The sequence below is a fragment of the Bubalus kerabau genome, chromosome 16, assembly GCF_029407905.1.
Source record: "Bubalus kerabau isolate K-KA32 ecotype Philippines breed swamp buffalo chromosome 16, PCC_UOA_SB_1v2, whole genome shotgun sequence".
NCBI lineage: Eukaryota > Metazoa > Chordata > Mammalia > Artiodactyla > Bovidae > Bubalus > Bubalus kerabau.
The window spans coordinates 13,339,685-13,359,145 of record NC_073639.1 but is presented as its reverse complement, the minus strand read 5'-3'; the positions used below and the strand labels follow the sequence as shown (position 1 = coordinate 13,359,145).

The 19,461-nt window shown below is 39.9% G+C and overlaps 1 protein-coding gene across 1 annotated transcript in view; it reads left to right on the top strand.

Annotated features, from left to right (window-relative positions):
- Window positions 1-16,105, top strand: part of LOC129630301 (uncharacterized) — a 46,974-nt gene extending 30,869 nt beyond the window's left edge. The window contains exons 6-7 of the mRNA XM_055550804.1: window positions 8,033-8,215; window positions 15,666-16,105. Coding sequence (XP_055406779.1) covers window positions 8,033-8,215; window positions 15,666-15,997 — 515 coding nt within the window. The 3' untranslated portion in view covers window positions 15,998-16,105. The remainder of the gene's footprint in view (window positions 1-8,032; window positions 8,216-15,665) is intronic.
- Window positions 16,106-19,461: the final 3,356 nt, after the last annotated feature.

Sequence of the window (19,461 nt, the reverse complement as noted above, 5' to 3'; positions counted from 1 at the left end):
AATTTGTAATTCTATCAATAAGTGTACAAAGAACTTATTTCTTTATACCTTTGCTAACCTTAGATATTACAAGTAAACACAGTTTTTGACATTTTGTTAGATAAAAAATATTGTATCCATTAAAAAAATGCACAAATCACGTATTTTTATAGGTTTCTTGTAATAATTTTTGCCATTTTTTAAATTGAAGTTTTTGTTTTATTGATTTCTTTCTTTTTTTTTTCCTCAGTCAGGTTTATTTTCCTCTAATGAGACAGTTTCAGCATTTCAAAGTTGGGCATTCTACACTTTTACAAACTTCAGTTATTAGCATCAGTAACATAAAAACATTGCAAGACCTCAAAGCACAAATAAATACCAAATAAAACCACACACGATATACAGTAAACAAAAATATCAAACATAATAATGCTATCAGGAATTAAGAATATTAAGCATATAATTGCCATTTATACCTAAAATATTTTCTCCAGTTTTTAATGCAGCTTAAGGTAGAAGAAATACAAGTTTTAAGTATTATTGTTGTTCTTCAGTCTCTAATTTGTGTCTGACTCTTTTGCGACTCCATGGACTGTAGCCCACCAAGCTCTTCTGTTCATGAAATGTCCCAGACAAGAATACTGGAGTGGGTTGCCATTTCCTTATCCAGGGCTTCTTCTCATCCTAGGGATAAAAACTTCATCTCCTTCATTGGCAGGTGAATTCTTTACCACTGAGCCACCAGGGAAGCTCAGTTTTAATTATATATGTGATAAATTTTATCCAACTCAAGGCTTGTACCTGGACTTTCTCTCTACTTTACATTTCAGTCATGCTCAATCTTACTTCAGTTTGATGTATGTTATTCGCTTTTCTTATTTAATAGAGGCTGTGCTTTCAGGAAATTTCCAATAACATGATGCTTTGTTATAATTCTTCCACACCTTGAGTGTATCTTTTCCTTTTTTCCCCAAGGAGGGATCTCTTCAAATTTTCCATTATTTAGAGTTTATAATTACCCATTCTTGAATAAAAGAGATTAATTCAAGCTCAATGTTTGTCATTAAGCCACTTAGCTACTTGTGTTTAGATGTCTTTTGTTGGGTCTTCAGCTAGTATTTGGATGATGTACACAGTTATAAATTACAGACTATTGAGCAGAGCTCCTGTTCTATACAGTAGGTCCTTGTTAGTTCTCTCTTTTATATATAGAAGTATGTATATGTCAGTCTCCCAGATTTAAATCTGACAGATGTTACAGATTACTGAAGCTGTTGTTCATTAATAGGAGAAAAGAAGGAGATGAGTGTCAGAGAGGGATGAGCAGAAGTAGGGTGTTCTCTTGAGTTGTCGGCAAGGAAATTTGATGTGAACATTTATCAATATTCAGAATATTACTGTTGCAACTTTACATCTCTGTCTGTGGTGTGTGGGCAGGTACACTGTTCTCAGAAGAAAGAACATGTATAATGGGCAATAGATAGGAGAGCCCCAAATTGTAAGCACATTGTATGAATGGACTGCATATAGAAAAGGACTAGAGGAAATGAGGCTGAGGATAAGGCTGAGGGATTCATCATGTATATACCTGCCTGTGGAGTTTAACGTTATCTCAAAGGATATTGAAATGTTTAAAGCACGTGTGGGGACATGCTGGGACAGAAAGGTCACTTTGGCAATAATTTGATTGGAGCAGGAGGAGCTTCCGGATGGAGAGAATGCATAGGAAGTCATTGCAATGGTCCCAGCAGGAGAAAGGTAGCATCCTTTGCCTGTTGTTTCATTTACTATTATTTTCTCCATTCTGAGGGTTTTCTTTTCACCTTGTTTATTGTTTCTGGTGCTATGCAAAAGCATTTAGGTTTAATTAGATCCCACTTGTTTATTTTTGCTTTTATTTCCATTACTCTAGGGGGTGGGTCATAGAGCATCTTGCTGTGATTTATGTCATGGAGTATTCTGCCTGTGTTTTCCTCTAAGAGTTTTATACATCCTTTGAGATAAAGTTAAAATCCATAGACAGTAAGACCCTGGAGAGAAAATGAAAAGACTTTGTGACTGGAATATAAGACAAGGAAAAAAGGGAGGAATTCAGATGATTCTTACGCATTTGGTTCAGATTATAAAGTCAGTGAGTGTGACATTCACTAAAATAAACTGGTCTGTTTGTACTGCAGTATGGTGTGATAATGAGCTCATTTTTGGAATTTCCTTAATGATTTCAGATAGAAATCACTATCAGAAATTTTCTACATAGGCAATTTTAAGTTTAGTGGAACAAACAAACTTAAAATGTTGCCAAGAATAAAATGAACTAAATTTTTTAACATCTATGTATGTAGCCTATCTCTGGTGGTTCAGCAGTAAAGAATCCGCCTTCAATGCAGGAGATGCAGATTCAATCCTGATTCGATCGGGAAGATCCCCTGGAGTAGGAAATATCAACCCACTCCAGTATTCTTGCGTGGAAAATCTCGTGGACAGGAGAGCCTGGCAGACTACAGTCCATGGGGTTGAAAAAGACACGACTTCGTGACTAAAAACAAGCAAACAAACAAAATTGCCTGTTTCAACTATTTGGATTGTGATATGTTGCTGTTAAGGCTAATAAAATGGGAGAAAATAACCAGCAAGATCAGTATTCAAATCAGGTTTGAGTTGGCAGCATGAGGGAGTGAGAAGGAGCTTATACTTTGGAAGACAGGAAATTAATATCCTTGAATGGAGTTTACTCATTAACAGTGGAATTTGGGGCAAGGCACTTAGTCATTTGCTTCCTCAGTTCCCTATTTGTAAAGGATAGATAATATCATCTTTCAAATTTTTTCAGAGTCTTAAGCTTTGAACTAGATAGCTGATATGAAATTGCTTCCATATTGCTGGTTTCCTACCTGAAATGTTGAGAAACAAAGTTATTAGGTATTTACTGAAAATCGGCATTAGCACAGACATTTTCTAGTGAATTGCCCTATGAGGTAAATAAGACAAGGCATGTGTGCATTTTAATGCTACCTTTGACAAAAAATATATATTTAATTCATTTTTTTAAACATAATAGTTTAGAGACTAGGACATTGCAAATGTAAATTATAACACATTAAAAATGAACTCGAGCTACAATGGCAGTAGTTAGCACCAGGGAGGATATTTTGGTGATCAATTTTTTGATTACCATTTTCCTTTATTAAAAATACAAGAAAGAGAAAAGAAAATGATTTTGCATTCAATATTAATATGTTTCAACTCCTGGCTGTGGTTACACCATATATATCACAGCCAAACTTCTTACAGAAGTAAATACAGAGCATTTCATATTCTTTCAAATAAGTTCACATAATTAAGAAAGTGTTTTTCAAATGAAATAGAATGATCTCATTTACTCTGCTGTATTTACATACGTCTTTCATGAAGAGCTATTTGGCAGTAAATCTAGTTGTTCTTTAAATAAACATACCAAAATACTTCTTCAGAGTCTAAAGTTCTGCTAAGAGGAAAAAAATCCACACCAGTGTTGCCTCTGTAAAGATATTATCACTGCTCTTTTTTTTGGTCTAGAGACAAAATATTGGAGAAAATGGAATATTACCAAAAGCAAGTTATGAATTCCCCTTCTACAGCATCTTATCCTTCAGTATTTTATAAACCAAAAAAAGTTAATAGATTATTTTTTTAAAGTACTTATTTGCTCAAAGTATGTCAGAATAAAGAAACTGATAATTATTTACCTAGTTTCAATCCTAGGTAAGCTCTCCTTGGGCAGAAGTCCAAATGAAAGGCTTATCCATTGCAGCTTGTGTTTGTCAGATGAAGCCCTACACATTTAAAACTCAAAACTTACAGGCCCCACATCTGATTGATAGACATTTTTAGCTAGTGTCCATTCAGCACCGTGGCTTTCATTACCAAGTTGACATTTTGGGGTGTGTTATCTTTCAGAGATTCTATTTTAACTCTGTTGTAAAAAACGAGGGGGGAGATATTTTAACAGTTGAATAATGTTGAGAATCACTTTCCAACTTGTATCTGAGTGTTGAGCACATTCGTGTTGATGCCAGGGACTCAGTCCAGTTCAGAGCTGATCTTTGCAGTCAGGCTACTTGGGTTCAAATCCTGGCTTGGCCTCATAGTAACTGTGACTTGAAACACTTTGCCTTCCTTTGCTGTGCCTTTCAGTTCAGTTCAGTTCAGTCTCTCAGTCGTGTCCGACTCTTTGCGACCCCATGAATCTCAGCACGCCAGGCCTCCCTGTTCATCACTAACTCCCGGAGTTCACTCAAACTCACGTCCATCAAGTTGGTGATGCCATCCAGCCATCTCATCCTCTGTCGTTCCCTTCTCCTCCTGCTCCCAATCCCTCCCAGCATCAGGGTCTTTTCCAATGAGTCAACTCTTCGCATCAGGTGGCCAAAGTATTGGAGTTTCAGCTTCAGCATCAGTCCTTCCAATGAACACTCAGAACTGATCTCCTTTAGGATGGACTAGTTGGATCTCCTTGCAGTCCAAGGGACTCTCAAGAGTCTTCTCCAACACCACAGTTCAAAAGCATCAATTCTTTGGCGCTCAGCCTTCTTCACAGTCCAACTCTCACATCCATACATGACCACTGGAAAAACCATAGCCTTGACTAGACATTTGTTGGCAAAGTAATGTCTCTGCTTTTTAATATGCTGTCTAGGTTGGTCATAACTTTCCTTCCAAGGAGTAAGCGTCTTTTAATTTCCTGACTGCAATCACCATCTGCAGTGATTTTGGAGCCCCCAAAAATAAAGTCTGACACTGTTTCCACTGTTTCCCCACCTATTTGCCATGAAGTGATGGGACCAGTGCCTTAGTTTCCCTAATTAAAAAAATGGGAAAAATAATAGGACCTATTTCATCGCTGTTGAGAGCATTACATTGGTAAACACGTAAAGTATTCTTTCACCTAGTTCATGCTCAGTAATGAAAAGCTATTGTTGTTATTATGAACTCAGAATTGTTATTATAATATGAAGATAATAAACAATGAGAAGGAAAAGATTAGGCTCTTCAACTGGTACTCTTGACATTGTGGGCTTCCCTTCTGGCTCAGGCAGGCAGCGGGTAAAACATCTGGCTGCAGTGCCAGAGATCTGGGTTCAGTTCTTGGGTTGGGAAGATCCTTTGGAGAAGGGAACAGCAACCCATTCCTGTATTCTTGCCTGGAGAATCCCATGGACAGAGGAGCCTGGTGGGCTACAGTCCATGGGGTCACAAAGAGTTGGACATGACTGAGTGACTTTCACTCTCACTTTTCACTTGACATTGCAGGGATTTGGGGAAGGAGGAATATATCAGAAGGGGGCTTTGCACCCAGAGATGCCCCCTCTTCCTAGTGCCTGTGATCAATCTTGGAATATCAAGAGAAGAGGGAGTGTATCATTACATCCCTAAAATGCTGGTGACCTAATCGGAACCTTAAGTTCTCTTCTTATTGGTAAAATTCATTCCCAAATAAATCCCTTCTCTCCTCCCTGCCCCCGCAAACTTGCAAAACCCACATGCCTCATTTGAGAAACACATGTGCCAAGTTTGAAATTTTAAAATTCAGACTCCTCTAATTTTTTTGCATACACATAAATTCTGGCAAATTTCAGTGCTGGTTAAAAAAACACGTTTTTGCTTGTTGGAATGCTATTATCGCTCCAAACGATTGAACAGATTTCTTCAGCCTTTCTGAATGTAGTTCATTTCTGAGAAGACAATAAGGATGAAGAATTTCTTCCTCAAGGGTCATGCTGGGGGAGGCTTAGAAAGTACTAAGTTGCTGCATATAATACCCAGAAAAAGTTTCCTCTCATCTTTAGCTGGTTATTTCACGTATTTCTCTCTTTTTTTTTTTTCAAACTTCCCAGTAAGACAACATAGCCTTGACAAAATGAAAGATGAGTTTCAGTTGCAATCTATAATCCTCACATAACCCATTATGATGGATAGTCTGTTGGCAAGTCTGGTGGGCTGTAGTATCTACTTTTTCAATCCCATGCTCATCTAGGTTTTGCTATGAAGTTATTTTGTAGAAGTGCTTATCTGCGATCAGTTGACTTTAAGTAAAAAAGATGATCCTTGATAATGTGGGTGAGGCTTATCAAATTGGTTGAAAGGCCTAAGAGCAAAACTGAGGTGTCCTAAAGAAGAAATTCCATATGAGATCTGCTTTGTCAGCTCCTGCACCAGTTTCCAGCCTATCGGCCTGCTCTACTAATTTTGAACTTTGCTCCCATCTCATAACACAATAACTTGACATTAATAAATCTCTTTATCTACCTACTTACCCACCTATGTTTCTTTATATTTATCTATCTATCACTGGCTCTATCCCTTTCTCTGGTGGAACCCTGACTGATAAAATCTTCATCTCAATTGTGATATAAAATGCAAAGTACCCATTTCACTGGCCCAAGACTTTTTATTTCAGTTGCTTAAACAATTTATTTTAAAAAGCATTTAAGTAACTGATATAGCTGTTTTTTAATGTTTTATTGAAATATTTCACACACACATACACACACGGAGAACACAAATCCAACTGAACACATTTGTGTAATCAACTCTCAGATCAAGAAACAACATAATCTGCACACAAGAAGATGCCTTGGTGCTCCTTATCATCATGCCCCACAATCCTCCTTCCACATTAGTTGAAAGGTGGATCCTTAGGAAATGAAGCTACGAGAAGACTCTGAAGTTCCTGTGTATACTCTCTTAAGTCCGGCCTCCTTCCAGCTCCCCTTTACAGCCACCCTTCCCTTAGTCAGTCTGAGGGCTCAGTCCCATTCCTCACTTGGAAGGCATTACTCATATCTAAATATACACATTCTCCAAATCCCTTAGGTTATAAAAATTTTCATGGCAATTGGTTTAGTGATGTGGAAAAAAAGAAGAAATGGATAAGAGAAATGGAAAACCCTTTCAAATAGCTTGACTGCTGTGGTGATGAGAACAAAATTAGATTAACCTGGCTGTTAAGGATTTGCACATTGATAAAATATATGTATTTGTGTCACAGTTATGGGCTTCCCAGGTGGCGCTAGTGGTAAAGAACCCTCCTGGTAATGCAGGAAACATAAAAGATTTGGGTTCAATCCTTGGATTGGGAAGACCCCTGGAGGAGGTCATGGCAACCCAGTTCAGTATGCTTGCCTGGAGGACCCCATGGACAAAGAAACCTGGCAGCTACAGACCATAGGGTTGCAAAGTCTGACATGACTGAATCGACTTAGCATGACTTAGCATGCACGCATATCACAGTTTATACAGGTTGATATCTTATCTTTTCTAATATGTCACAAACTCCTTAAGATATCTTCCCAGTAGAGCTTAGCGATGTCCCCACACTGCCTAGGGCAGATGCTCAGCCAGCACCTGTTACATGGATTAAAAACAATAATCGTTATTCAGTTTTTAGTACAGACCCATTAAAATTAGAGCAGATTATGCATTTTGAGGATGGCCATTGTTTATCCTCCAAAAGAAATTTAGATTTCCTAATGGTTTCTTAATCTACTAAAGCAAGAATACATGGAACAAATCTAAATAAAGCCTTGATAGATCAACACCTGGGATGCTGCAAAATATTCCTATTTTGTCCTCTTGAGAAACAAGATCAACAGAAGTAATCAAGGGGACTGACTGTTTTCCTTATAGTAAATGATTAAGGAAACCATGAAAGACCTATAACAAGGATGTGAACAAATATTATGAAATTCTTAATGTCATTTCTTCTTTTAGTTATCAACCTTTCCTTTCCCTGGTGGCTCAAACTGTAAAGTACGGGCCTGCAGGAGACCTGGGTTTGATCTCTGGATCAGGAAGATCCCCTGGAGGAGGAAATGGCAACCCACTCCAGTATTTCTTGCCTGGAGAATCCCCATGGACAGAGGAGCCTGATGGGCTACCATCCAGGGGGTCACAAAGAGTCGGACATGACTGAGCAACTTCCACTTTCACTTTTCACTGTCTTTTCCAACAGAACTCCTTGAAAAGTGTATCCATTCTGTTTGGATCTAATTTCTCTTCTCCTTACTCCCTCAAGCCCTCCTCAACCTGCTTTTTGCCTGTACCAAACCTACCAAGACTCACCTCGAGGAGCCGCAGAGCTCAGGCCTCCTAGGACTGGACCATTTGACGAAACTGGCCACTCCCTCTTTTGTGAAGTTCTTGGCGTGGCTTCCAGGACACACTCGGGAGAATGCTCTTCTGCCTACTCCTATGGGAGGTTTGTGTTGATCCCCTCTTAGCTCCCAGACACCTTGTGCCCAGAACCAGGTCTTGCCTCTTCTTTCTGTCTGCACCCTCTCTTCAGTCTCATTTCCTGCATCACCTTCTGTATGTTGATGACTCTCAGGTCTAGAGTCTCGGGTTCCCCTCTGGCAAGGCTCCCAGTTCTAGCTACCTGGTCAACATCTTTAATAGATCTCTACAGTACACTGTCAATGGTAACATGTCCAAACTGGCCTCTGTTTTCTCCCAAACTTCCCCTGATCTTTCACCACAAGCTTGTTTCTCATGTGTTTTTTCTAATTTCAGGCCAGAATCTCATCTTTGATTTTGCTCTTTCACACTCTGCTTCCAATCCCTCAACAAATGCTATGGTTCTCTCTTAAAATTGTTTTCAGAACTTAATATGACTTTCTACCACTAACATCACCTCTTACATGCATGCATGTGCTCAGTGGCCAAGTTGTTTCCAACTCTTTGCAAACCCCATGGACTATAGCCAGGCTCCTCTGTCCATGGAATTCTTCAGGCAAGAATACTGGAGTGGGTTGCTATTCTCTTCTCCAGGGCATCTTCCCAGCCCAGGGATTGAACCCAGGTCTCCAGCATTGGCAGGTATGTTCTTTACTACTGAACCAAGCCACCAGGGAAGCCCCATATCTCACAAAGATAGTTACAATTGTCTCCTGACATAGCCTATCTGCTATAGTTTTTCCTGCGTCTGGTCTTTTTTCAGTAGAGCAGCCAGAGTGATCCTGTTGAAAAGTATGTCAGATCATGTTACTCATCTGCTAAAAACCTTTTGTTGGCTTTCCAACACACTCAGAGCGAAATCTAAAGTCCTTCTTATCTAGGCCTGCAAGAGCTAACGTGATCTGGCAACCTCATTTCTTACCACTCTTCTCCTGCTCGCCATACTGGCCTTCCTGCGTATGCTCAAAGTTCCTGCATTTACTATTTCCTCTGCCTAAAACACACTTCCACAGATAGCAGGCCCTCATTTTCATCCAATGAGCTTCTCCTGCAGACTTTCTATCTCTATCATATTTGAAATTGCAGCCACCTCCACACTCTTTGTCTCACCTTCCTGCGTAATTTTTGCCCAAAGTACTTATGAACACGTTGTATATTATATATTTTGCTTATTTAAGATGCAGAATGAACGTTCTAGGAAGGCAAAGGGCTTGTGTGTGTGTGTGTGTGTGTGTGTGTGTGTTTTCTCCAATAAATCCTATCACCTTGAAATTTAAGTACTCAAATTATTTGTTGAACGATTTTGCTTCTTCCCTTCTGTCCTCTCCTCTTCCCCCATTCCCTTCGCCTCTCTTCCCCTTTTCTCTTGCCATTTCTGCTAGATGTATTCTCTTGATGATCTCCCCAGTTGCACGGCTTTAGTTACCACAAGGAGTATAATCCCAAACTTAAAAAAACTTATTGCAATGTAAAATATATTTAGAGCCATCTGCTCCTATTGAGAAAAAGAGCTAAGCAACATAGAACTAAAATGTTGTTTCAAATAGTTGGTAATTACCATATGGGACTTATTTCTACTACCAACAAGTTTACTTAGTATCTTATCATTTCTGCTTGGATTATTAGAATAGTCTCTTAGTAACTCATGTGTGAACTCATGTGTGAATACTTCTAACTCATGTGTGAACTGTTTGTAACTTCTGTGTGAAAGCCTCTGCTTTTCAGTCATCAGTGTAATCATATCACACATATTTAAACATATTTCATTGGTTTCCTGGGAAATAGGAGGAGGATAAAAGTGATAATGATGATAAAGGTATAGAATCATGTATTTTGAAAAACCAGATGAATTTGTTCTTTCACTCAAAGTCAAATAAATGTTTCTGTATGAGTTAACTAACCCTAAGGAGACATTTCAAAGAATGCCTGGATTATATGTGTATATAATATTTCCATTTCTTGAATGACTCTGCTTAGTTGAGTCAGAAGACCTATATTGCAACTAGAACTTTTAAACATTTGGTTCTTTTAAAGATAGTAGAGTTAAAGCTAGGGGCTTCCCTGGTGGCTCAGACAGTAAAGAATCTTCCTGCAATGTAGGACACCCCGGTTCTATACCTGGATTGAGAAGATCCCCTGGAGAAGGGAATGGCTGTCCTGAGGAACATGATGTGTTCCTGTAATGCTGTGGATTATTGCTCATCATTGGGCCCCAATTTGGGTTGGGTCGGCATCTTCTTTGCTAAGAAAGTCATCCACAAATCCATTTTAGATAGATCCATTTCTTTGTTAAGTTACATGGTATTTGAGTGGTGCAGAGTGTGGATCAGTTTTCTTGTAAGAAACACAGAAGTAGAAGTGTTTTCCAAATCTTTCTTTACTTGAGTGACATTCTTCACTGGTCCAAACTTCTTTGGCTAATTGATTTTGCAAACAAGACCTTAGCCAACCTTCAGAGCAGCTGTTTCTGGAATAACGGAGACTGGCAAGGGAGGGAATAACTGTGGCTTTAACAGGCATGCATTCGCTTTCCACCACATTCTAAATTGCCGTTTCTGAAAGGATTGCTTTTGATGACCAAATGCATCTTGTTTTCTCTTTGTTAAAAAAAAAGAAAGAACCTACAGCCCTGTTTTTTAGATGATGATAACACAAAGGAGTCATTGGAAAAATTGGCAAGAGTGAATTGGGTTCCTAATAGGCTGGCCACTGTGACCTGGGGTATTTTTATGAGAAACCCAGTAATGCCCATTTCATTTTGGAATAGATTCCTTTTCCCCAGTGGCACCCCAGGAGCCTCACTGTCTGTTTCAATTATAAATCCCCTGTCTTTTCATCACAGGCTCAAGGCTATAACTGACTTCTGGCAATGTATGATCAAGCCTAAAGGCATTTAGGGAGCGAATTGTACCATTTGTTGATCGTGTAAAAGTCTCTGATACTTGGGGATGAAATTAAAATGTCATTTAGTAAATTAATATGTTAATGGCCAGGAAATCACTTAAGAGGGATAAGCAGTGTCTTCCAACCCTGGAATTTTAGAGCTGGGAGGAAACTTCGGGATCATTTAGTTTAACTCTTGATTTTACCTATGAGGCCAAGGGAGATTAAGTAGTTGGTTTAAGGTCATATCTGACTTAAATAGGTCAGTCGCCTAATTTCCTTCAATTGCCTATTTTGTGACCCACAGTTTTGTTCTCACTGTAATAAGGCTTTGGTGAAAGAGCAAAATTGGAAGCCAGACCAAAGATCTTATGTGCTTATTTTCATTTGTTGACAGTCTTCTTTTTACTAGCAGCATAGGGCAACTATAATAGCAGCATACTAGGCTTGGGCTAGGGGACAGCTGTGAAAGTGGAGAGGCATCTTTGCTTGTCATTCAGTTGCTAAGTCTCATCTGACTCTTTGTGACCTGATGGACTGCAACGTGCCAGGCTTTGCCATCCTTCACCATCTCCTGGAGCTTGCTCCAACTCATGTCCACTGAGTCGGTGATGCCATCCAACCATCTCATCCTCTGTCATCGCCTTCTCCTCCTGCCTTCAACTTTCCCAGCATCAGGGTCTTTTCCAATGATTTGGCTCTTCACATTAGGTGGCCAAAGTTTTGGGGCTGCAGGTTCAACATCAGTCCTTCCAATGAACACCCAGGACTGATCTCCTTTAGGATGGACTGGTTGGATCTCCTTGCAGTCCAAGGGACTCTCAAGAGTCTTCTCCAACACCACAGTTCAAAAGCATTAATTGTTTGGTGCTCAGCCTTCTTTATGGTCCAGCTCTCACATCCATACATGATGACTGGAAAAGCCATAGCTTTCACTATATGGACCTTTGTTGATAGGTAATGTCTCTGCTTTTTAAAATGCTGTTTAGGTTTGTCATAGCTTTTGTTCCAGGGAGCAAGCATCTTTTAATTTCATGGCTGCAGTTACCACCTGCAGTGATTTTGGAGCCCAAGGAAATAAAGTCTGTTACTCTTTTCCATTGTTTCCCCATCTATTTGCCATGAAGTGATGGGACCGGATGCCATGATCTTCATTTTTTGAATGTTGAATTTTAAGCCAGCTTTTTCACTCTCCTCTTTCTCTTTCATCAAGACACTCTTTAGTTCCTATTTGCTTTCTGCCATAAGGGAAGTGTCATCTGCATTTCTGAGGTTATTGATATTTCTCCCAGCAATCTTAATTCCAGCTTGTGTTTCATCTGGCCTGGCATTTCACATGAGGTACTCTCAATAGAAGTTAAATAAGCAGGGTGACAATATACAGCCTTGGCATTCTCCTTTCCCAATTTGGAGCCAGTTTGTTGTTCCATATCCAGTTCTAATTGTTGCTTCTTGACCTGCATACAGATTTCTCAGGAGGCAGGTAAGGTGGTCTCTGGTATTCTCATCTCTTTATAAGAATTTTCCACAGTTTGTTGTGACCCACACAATCAAAGGATTTAGCTAAGTCGATGAAGCAGAAGTAGATGTTTTTCTGGAATTCTCTTGCTTATTCTATGATCCAACATATGTTGGGAATTTGAGAGGCATATGAGTCAATATTATTTCGGGGTGTTATTGTTGACGGCTGAGTGAAACAGGATGGTTATCAAATTATCTTTCATAGAAATAGCTACAAGTAGATAACAGTTTTGGGGTCTAATAGTCGAAGACACAGGGTGTTTTGGATTGTTGTTTTAGTTAGTGTGAACACACTGCATCACTGTCAAGCATTCCTCAGTGTCTCATATTCTGGATTTTCAGTTATTTTTGGTTATTGGGCAGCCACTATCCAAAAGCATGAACCTGAAAAACAAACTTAGAAGACCCTTTGGAATGCCCAGAGAGACTGAATTTAACATTTATGGCTGAGACACTGAAGTTTTGTAGAAAGACTTGCTAGGAAGTGAGAGTTTTTGTAGTCTTAGGCCTTCAGAATTGTCTGATGCAGAATCAGTCTATTAAAATGGTCCCTGTGGAGAATGGATGAACCCAGAGATACTGCAATATGCTATTGAAGATCGTGGGGACCCTAGAAATGTTTTAGGATTTGAATTTCCCTTTAGTTGGCAATGAGGCAGGCTCTGTACTATCTTCTAGAATAAACATTTTTTTCCCCTAACTAGTCCTGAACTAGTTATGATTATGTTATTATAATAGTTATTATAATATTATTACTATTATTGATTATGTTATACTCATATCTTAATTATCAGGGTATCAACAGTGTCTGCCACATGGTAGATACTCAAGTACTTTTCAGGTGAATGTAAAAGGATTATGAATTGGATTTAATTCAGAGAAGGACAGGAAGCCAGTGAAGGGTTGCAACTTGGGTGTGGTTGTGTATTCAAGGCTGGACAAAATATGCCAGCTGTCTAGATCCTGTCACCCAGAGGTTCATGGGAGTCACTTGTTCCTTTATTTTTTTCCATCCAGTTTAGGGAGAAAAAGAACAAGTTACCCACCCATCTGTAAAATAATGATCAACAGCCTTCTGTGGTGGCCTATGACTGTTCTGATATATGTAAGGACTATAAAGAAAGTGAAATTGTTAACAGTCAACAAATACCAATTTCTAATAATTTGATATTAGTATTAACATCTAATAAGTTAATAGATTTAATTTTTCTCAGCAAGAATTTGTCTATACCTTGCTATTTGTGAAATGTTTGGCTTCCATAGATATAGAAGACATAGATATTTCATAGATATTCCATGTAAAGAAGTTCAAATTATAGTCTCTATTAAACTTTATTTTAAACTGAAGATTTATTTGAGAAGAGACAAGAAAACCTGACTTCTTAGTACTTTCATCAACTGTATATAAAGTAATAAATTGGCTCATTGTTACTATTGTACTTTGAGCAATTCTTCCTAACTGACTGATTACATTAATACATGTAGAAATACCTTGGCTCCAGTATTTTTTTTTTTTTTTTTTTGCATTTCTTTTCCATGGGAATGGTCTTGATCCCTTTCTCCTGTACAATGTCATGAACCTCAGTCCATAGTTCATCAGGCACTCTATCTATCAGATCTAGTCCCTTAAATCTATTTCTCACTTCCACTGTATAATCATAAGGGATTTGATTTAGGTCATACCTGAATGGTCTAGTGGTTTTCCCTACTTTCTTCAATTTAACCCTGAATTTGGCAATAAGGAGTTCATGATCTGAGGCACAGTCAGCTCCTGGTCTTGTTTTTGTTGACTGTATAGAGCTTCTCCATCTTTGGCTGCAAAGAATATAATCAATCTGATTTCGGTGTTGACCATCTTGTGATGTCCATGTATAGAGTCTTCTCTTGTGTTGTTGGAAGAGGGTGTTTGCTAGGACCAGTGTATTTTCTTGGCAAAACTGTATTAATCTTTGCCCTGCTTCATTCTGTATTCCAAGGCCAAATTTGCCTGTTACTCCAGGTATTTCTTGACTTCCTACTTTTGCATTCCAGTCCTCTATAATGAAAAGGACGTTTTTTTGGGGTGTTAGTTACAAAAGGTCTTGTAGGGGACCCTAGAAATGTTTTAGGATTTGAATTTCCCTTTAGTTGGCAATGAGGCAGGCTCTGTACTATCTTCTAGAATAAACATATCTATGAAGATAGAACTGTTCAACTTCAGCTTCTTCAGCATTACTGGTTGGGGCATAGACTTGGATTACTGTGATATTGAATGGTTTGCCTTGGAAATGAACAGAGATCATTCTGTTGTTTTTGAGATTGCATCCAAGTACTGCATTTCAGACTCTTTTGTTGACCATGATGGCTACTCCATTTCTTTTGAGGGATTCCTGCCCGCAGTAGTAGATATAATGGTTATCTGAGTTAAATTCACCCATTCTAGTCCATTTTAGTTCGCTGATTCCTAGAATGTTGACATTCACTCTTGCCATCTCTTGTTTGACCACTTCCAATTTGCCTTGATTCATGGACCTGACATTCCAGGTTCCTATGCAATATTGCTCTTTACAGCATCGGACCTTGCTTCTATCACTAGTCACATCCACAACTGGGTATTGTTTTTGCTTTGGCTCCATCCCTTCATTCTTTGTGGAGTTATTTCTCCACTGATCTCCAGTAGCATATTGGGCACCTACTGACCTGGGGAGTTCCTCTTTCAGTATCCTATCATTTTGCCTTTTCATACTGTTCATGGGGTTCTCCGGAGAAGGCAATGGCACCCCACTCCATTACTCTAGCTGGAAAATCCCATGGACGGAGGAGCCTGGTGGGCTGTAGTCCATGGGGTCGCGAAGAGTCGGACACGACTGAGTGACTTCAATTTCACTTTTCACTTTCATGTATTGGAGAAGGAAATGGCAACCCACTCCAGTGTTCTTGCCTGGAGAATCCCAGGGACGGGGGAACCTGGTGGGCTGCTGTCTATGGGGTCGCACAGAGTCGGACACGACTGAAGCGACTTAGCACAGCAGCAGCAGCATGGAGTTCTCAAGGCAAGAATACTGAAGTGGCTTGCCATCTTTTACAAATAGCTGTGAAAAGAAGAGAAGCAAAAAGCAAAGGAGAAAAGAAAAGATATAAGCATCTGAATGCAGAGTTCCAAAGAATAACAAGAAGAAATAAGAAAGCCTTCCTCAGCGATCAATGCAAAGAAATAGAGGAAAACAACAGAAAGGGAAGGACTAGAGATCTCTTCAAGAAAATTAGAGATACCAAGGGGACATTTCATGCAAAGATGGGCTCAATAAAGGACAGAAATGGTATGGACCTAACAGAAGCAGAAGATATTAAGAAGAGGTGGCAAGAATACAAGAAGAACTGTACAAAAAAGAGCTTCACAGTCCAGATAATCACGATGGTGTGATCACTCACCTAGAGCCAGACATCCTGGAATGTGCAGTCAAGCGGGCCTTAGAAAGCATCACTACGAACAAAGCTAGTGGAGGTGATGGAATTAAAGTTGAGCTATTTCAAATCCTGAAAGATGATGCTGTGAAGGTGCTGCACTCAATATGCCAGCAAATTTGGAAAACTCAACAGTGGCCACAGGACTGGAAAAGGTCAGTTTTCATTGCAATCCCAAAGAAAGGCAATGCCAAAGAATGCTCAAACTACCACACAATCGTACTCATCTGACATGCTAATAAAGTAATGCTCAAAATTCTCCAAGCCAGGTTTCAGCAATACATGAACCGTGAACTTCCAGATGTTCAAGCTGGTTTTAGAAAAGGCAGAGGAACCAGAGATGAAATTGCCAACATCTGCTGGATCATCAGAAAAGCAAGAGAGTTCCAGAAAAACATCTATTTCTGCTTTATTGACTATGCCAAAGCCTTTGACGGTGTGGATCACAATAAACTGTGGAAAGTCTGAAAGAGATGGGAATACTAGACCACCTGACCTGCCTCTTGAGAAATATGTATGCAGGTCAGGAAGCAACAGTTAGAACTGGACATAGAACAACAGACTGGTTCCAAATAGGAAAAGGAGTACGTCAAGGTTGTGTATGGTCATCCTGCTTATTTAATTTATATGCAGAGTACATCATGAGAAATGCTGGACTGGAAGAAGCACAAGCTGGAATCAAGATTGCTAGGGGAAATATCAATAACCTCAGATATGCAGATGACACCACCCTTATGGCAGAAAGGGAGGAGGAACTCAAAAGTCTCTTGATGAAAGTGAAAGAGGAGAGTGAAAAAGTTGGCTTACAGCTCAACATTTGGAAAACTAAGATCATGGCATCTGGTCCCATCACTTCATGGGAAGTAGATGGGGAAACAGTGGAATCAGTGTCAGACTTTATTTTTTGGGGCTCCAAAATCACTGCAGATAGTGACTGCAGCCATGAAATTAAAAGACATTTACTTCTTGGAAGAAAAGTTATGACCAACATAGATAGCATATTGAAGAGCAGAGAGATTACTTTGCCAACAAAGGTCCGTCTAGTCAAGGCTATGGTTTTTCCTGTGGTCATGTATGGATGTGACAGTTGGACTGTGAAGAAAGCTGAGTGCCGAAGAATTGATACTTTTGAAGTGTGGTGTTGGAGAAGACTTTTGAGAGTCCCTTGGACTGCAAGGAGATCCAACCAGTTCATTGTGGAGATCAGCCCTGGGATTTCTTTGGAAGGAATGATGCTAAAGCTGAAACTTGAGTACTTTGGCCACTTCATGTGAAGAGTTGACTCATTGGAAAAGACTCTGATGCTGGGAGGGATTGAGGGCATGAGGAGAAGGGGAAGACAGAGGATGAGATGGCTGGATGGCATCACTGACTCAATGAATGTGAGTCTGAGTGAATTCAGGGAGTTTGTGATGGACAGGGAGGCCTGGCGTGCTGCGATTCATGGGGTCGCAAAGAGTCGGACATGACTGAGGGACTGGACTGAACTGAACTGAACTGGCTCCAGTATGTTAGTTTCAGTGATTGTGAAGGATTTCATGTACCATATAAATGCAGGATTCAATACATATAATTTATGTCATATAATGGGGCTTTCCTGGTGGCTCAGATGGTGAAGAATCTGCCTGAAGTAAAAGAGACCCAGGTTCGATCCCTGGGTTGGGAAGATCTCCTAGAGAAGGAAATGGTTACCCACTCCAGTACTTTTTCCTAGAGAATTCCATCGACAGGGGAGCCTAGCGGGCTATGGTCCCAGGGGTCACAAAAAATCAGACACGACTGAGTGACTAGCACACACAATGTAAATGAATTCAGCATTTAAAGAGTTGATTTTTTGAAACATCTGATCTCACTAGAAGGAAGTGCTGATAATGTTAAAAGGGTTTTCAAAGTGGAGAGGTATCAAGTTCAGTAACACCTCATTAGCTGCCAGTGCTTTGTCTGCAGAGAAGAGAAATTAATGATATCTCCACATCTTGTAACATTTGTCTTCCTAGTTCAGCAGCACAAAGATCCTATTCCTATAATGAAATTTTCAGTAAATATATCTTTTCCTGGGCCGCAATTTTTAATCTTCTGTTAAAAATCTAATGTTCTGAAAGTGAAAATGTTAGTCTCTCAGTCATGCCTAACTCTTTGCAACCCCACGGACTGCAGTTCACCATGCTCCTCTATCCATAGAATTCTCCAGGCAAGAATACTAGAGTGGTTAGCCATTCCCTTCTCCAGATCTTCCTGACCTAGAGATTGAACTTGGGTCTCTCAGATTGCAGGCAGATTCTTTATTATCTGAGCCACTAGGGAAGCCCAATCTTTTGTTCAGATCAGATCAGTTCAGATCATTCGCTCAGTCATGTCCGACTCTTTGTGACCCCATGAATTGCAGCACACCAGGCCTCCCTGTCCATCACCAACTCCCGGAGTTCACTGAGACTCATGTCCATCGAGTCAGTGATGCCATCCAGGCATCTCATCCTCTGTCAGCCCCTTCTCCTCCTGCCCCCAATCCCTCCCAGCATCAGAGTCTTTTCCAATGAGTCAACTCTTCGCATGAGGTGGCCAAAGTACTGGAGTTTCAGCTTTAGCATCATTCCTTCCAAAGAAATCCCTGGGCTGATCTCCTTCAGAATGGACTGGTTGGATCTCCTTGCAGTCCAAGGGACTCTCAAGAGTCTTGTCCAACACCACAGTTCAAAAGCATCAATTCTTTGGCGCTCAGCCTTCTTCACAGTCCAACTCTCACATCCATACATGACCACAGGAAAAACCATAGCCTTGACTAGACGGACCTTTGTTGGCAAAGTAATGTCTCTGCTTTCGAATATGCTATCTAGGTTGGTCATAACTTTCCTTCCAAGGAGTAAGCGTCTTTTAATTTCATGGCTGCAGTCACCATCTGTAGTGATTTTGGAGCCCAGAAAAAAAAAGTCTGACACTGTTTCCACTGTTTCCCCATCTATTTCCCATGAAGTGGTGGGACCGGATGCCATGATCTTCATTTTCTGAATGTTGAGCTTTAAGCCAACTTTTGCACTCTCCACTTTCACTTTCATCAAGAGGCTTTTGAGTTCCTCTTCCCTTTCTGCCATAATGGTGGTGTCATCTGCATATCTGAGGTTATTGATATTTCTCTGTTAGGGGGGTTCATTTCAAAGTTGAAAATTAGTGAGGAGTCATGTTGAAATATTGCCAGGTCTACATGGTTGGTTATTGAAGAGTATAGATGGAGGGTATTGAGTGAGCAGAGTCAACTGGGCTGGGTAAGGAGGTGGGGGGATGAGGGTGGTCACTGGGAATCTAGGGATACAAAGGGTCTTTTTGAAAACAAATCAAAGTATTCTGTCTAGTAAAACTAATGACTTATGTATGGCAAAAACTAAACAGATGCGGTGCTGAACTTTTCAAATCCTTGGAAAACTTCTG